Below are 3,488 nucleotides of genomic sequence, written 5' to 3'. Positions count from 1 at the left end.
AGCTGGGGGGGACACCGGAGATGGAGGCGGCAGGACCCTGGGTCCACAGGAAGGAGCAGATCTGGCCACCAGCTGGGCGTGGTGGGAGTGGTAGGGGTCAGGAGGACCCTGGTCCTGGCCTGGCAGCTGGACGAAGGTGGAGGCCAGATGTGCAGAGGAGGCTGGGGCTTGGGGCTCCAGAGGAGAGGCCTGCTTCCAGGTTGGGGAGGGAGGAGATCCAACTGCCCTGAATCCCTGGGGACAGTCTGGTAGGTGGCTGAGCAGGAGACCCGGTGACTGTTCCAGGGACTGGGCAGGAGCACTGGTTGGGGATGCAGAGAGCAACCTGGCTGAGGAGGAGGAGGAAGTGGGCAGGAGGAAGGGCCCGCAGGTCTCAGTGCTGGGAGCATTTCAGGGGCAGGGAGCCTGGGCCGGGCCAGGGGGACAGACACAGAGAGGTTGGCAGTGAGAGGAACTTGGCAAGCCCTGGTGCAGAGGGCAGAGGGGTGGGCAGGAGCCAGGCAGGCACTCTGGGGCGGGGGCTGGGGCGGCTCACCGGACCCTCAGCTGCTGGTTCTTGTCCGCCTTCTCCAAGGCTTCCTTCTCCTTGAAGAGCTGCTGGGCCTCGTGCACCTGGAGACTCCTCCCCCTGGCCTCTGCCTCCTCGTGGTGGGACTTTCGGAGGGCCTGGAGCCGCCCCTTCTGGATCTCAATGTGCCACAAGGCGTCCCTTGCAAACAACACCACGGTTTACAGGAGGCCGAGACCTGCTGGCGCTGGGACCCGCGGGAGGCCTGGGTTCTGGCACGGCCTCGACCAGCACTCCAGTGCTGGACACTGTCAAGGACGACCGTGGCTCCTGCCTCTAGGAACCCTCTGGGCCCGACCTCAGCTGGAGACTGAGGTCCCCCTGTTGTGCCTCCAACCTTATGAAAATCACCGACTTGTCCAGCCTCTGACCTTGGGCAGTTCTGTCCACCATTCGATAGTGTGGCCTCTCACACACGATGCCCCTTGAGCTTCTAGCTCAGCTCGGGTGGGATGGGGGTGCAAGCAGGGGAGGGTAGAGGCTGAGAACCGTGCTTCCTAGGCCTCAGGGGCCCGCCCTGGTGAGCAGCAGTGAGTTCCTACCCACCAGAGCCCACACACCTGGACAGCTGCCCTGGGCCTCCCCAGTAGCTCTGCCCGGCACTGGGCTCTGTCTGCACCCACAGGTTTCAGCCCCCGCTCTGCTTCATCCTCGAGCGCACCCCACATGGTGGGTGCGGGAAGTGCTTGGTAGATACTCTTAACCATTTTAAGAAAATCCCCTTCTGAGCCTTTTTACTGCTCTGTGCTGGGGATGGAACCCAGGCGGCTCCACTGACCGCCCCCCCAGCCCTTTTCATTGTATTATGAGACAGCGCCTTGCTAAGTTGCCCAGGCTGGCCTTGAACTTGAGATCCTCCTGCATGAGCCTTCTGAGGAGCTAGGATCACAGATGTGCACCTCTGAGCCTGGCGGCTGAGAGTGTTTTAAAACAGAATCGTCACCATGGAGTTGAGGCCATTCTCTCCATCACAAGACCTGTGGCGGGTCCCCGTGCTGTGGCGCCCTCAAATGAAATCAGCCTCACATCCCCCCACAGTGCTGGGGACGGAACCCAGGGTGCTCTATCACTGAGCCACCCCCTCACGCCTTGGTATTTTGATTTTGAGACGGGGCCTCGATGCGTGGCCCACCCTGGCCTTGAGCTTGCCATCCTGCCAAAGCCCCCCAGTGGCCGGGATCGCAAGCGTGGCCCGTGGGCCTGCAGTCAGCCTAACATCTCCCAGGGAAATCACAGGGTGCAAGCTGGACAGGGGCCTGGTCCCTGTCCCCTGCAAGGTGCTCACGCTGAAGACTGCCATGCCCAGACGTGTTTGGTCATCAGTGTGGTGACGTGTGCAGCACGTGGCCCGTTTCCTTCTTGCTTCACCTGCCCACCCGTGTTTCCTGGGGGACGGTCGGGTGTGCGTTTCCTTTCTTGTACTGTCTTCGTGGCTTTAGTAGCAAAGCGATACCACTTGTTGGGAGCTGGGGATGAATTGTGGGCCCATCTGAACGCGCGGTGTCAGCCCGACCTCTGAGACTGCTTCCTTGCCTTGGCAAACGCCCTGCTCAAGGAGAACCCTGTGGCACGTGGAATCTATTGGCTCAGACAGGTTCAAACACACCTCCCTGGAGGTGGAAAGCGATACTAGGGCGCCCAGGTAGCCTCGAGAGACCAGCTGCTGGCGGAGGAGGCACCACCAAGTGAGGGTCCCCAGTCAGGCCGGCTTCCCACAGCCTGGCCGCGAAGGACCCTCCTCACAAAAAGACCCTTTGGTGTGTTTCACTACAAATAAAGCCTTTGCCGGCTTCTCCCTGTGTTAGGGTCGGACCCATGGGGCTCTTCCACCCTAAAACCCCTGCTTTCAATGCATTTCTTGTTGTTTGTTTTTAAAATTTTTTTCGAACCAGGGCCTTGTGCATGCGAGGTAAGCACTCCACCAACTCAGCTCTTACCCAGAGCCTGTTTTAGTTCTTTTTAAAATATTTTTTAGTTACAGGTGGACACAAGACCTTTACTTCTATGTGGTGCTAAGGATGAGCCCGGGTCCCGCCCGTGCGAGGCCAGCGCTCACCGCTGAGCCCAGCCCCCGCCTCTTTATTTTCAATTCTACTTTTTCAGCCTTCTACTTCCGGCCGGCCCACACCTGCCATGTCGCACAGGGCCACGCAGGACGCGTGTGACAACCACTCCATTCGACACTTGGGCCTGGTGTGCTCTTTGTTGGGAAATTTGAAACAGTCGCTGGCTTTTTAATGATGGGTCCCTTCAACTCTGGGACTGGAGTGTTGCTGACTGCCCCTGAGGCCGTCCCCACTGCCCTGTGGCTCTGTGGCTGGGCCACGCAACTCCAAGCTGAGGACTTGTGCTGTCGGCAGCTCTGGACGGTGCCGCATCCTGTTCTGTGGAGGACTTGGGTGAGGGCCCGTGCAGCCGTGGCACAGGCGGAGGCTGGTGATCTACAACCAGCCCCCCTCGCAGCGCGCAGTCCTGGAGGCGGGGGTCCAGGGTCAAGTGCAGGAGGACAGGGTCTGGTAAGTGTCAGGTGCAGGACAGGCTGAGTAAGCTGTCTGCAGGGCGACCTGGCCACTCCGACCCTCTGTCTGGTTCTTTATCCCCTGTTTGCTTCAAGCCCAAACGCCCAAGCCCCCGCTCAAGGCTGAGCGCTCAGCCCCCCTCGCACCAAGGCGGCTTGCAGACCCAGAGGCCCCATTAGATTTGGGCTGTAAAAACTCCCTCCTGCCGCCGCCCCCCCTCCTCCTCTGTTGTTCTGCTGCAGTAAGGATCTCTTGGTCACTCCGAGTCTTGTGGTCACTTTCCTTTCAGCAAGGACCTGTCCTCTTGGCTGTGCTGTCCGGGCGTCCTTGCAGGAGGGGACAAAGGCTGCCATGAGCCCTTTCAGAAGGACGCTGACCACCTCACAGAACCCCGCTGGTTC

At 60.3% G+C, this 3,488-nt stretch overlaps 1 protein-coding gene across 1 annotated transcript in view; it reads right to left on the bottom strand.

Annotated features, from left to right (window-relative positions):
- The window catches only part of Cfap74 (cilia and flagella associated protein 74), a 42,718-nt gene that overhangs the window by 24,430 nt on the left and 14,800 nt on the right, over positions 1 to 3,488 (bottom strand). The window contains exon 6 of the mRNA XM_048783571.1: positions 536 to 730. Within this exon, the coding sequence (XP_048639528.1) occupies positions 536 to 730 (195 nt within the window). The remainder of the gene's footprint in view (positions 1 to 535; positions 731 to 3,488) is intronic.

Source organism: Marmota marmota, unplaced genomic scaffold (assembly GCF_001458135.2).
Source record: "Marmota marmota marmota unplaced genomic scaffold, marMar, whole genome shotgun sequence".
NCBI lineage: Eukaryota > Metazoa > Chordata > Mammalia > Rodentia > Sciuridae > Marmota > Marmota marmota.
This window is presented reverse-complemented; position numbering and strand designations above follow the sequence as displayed.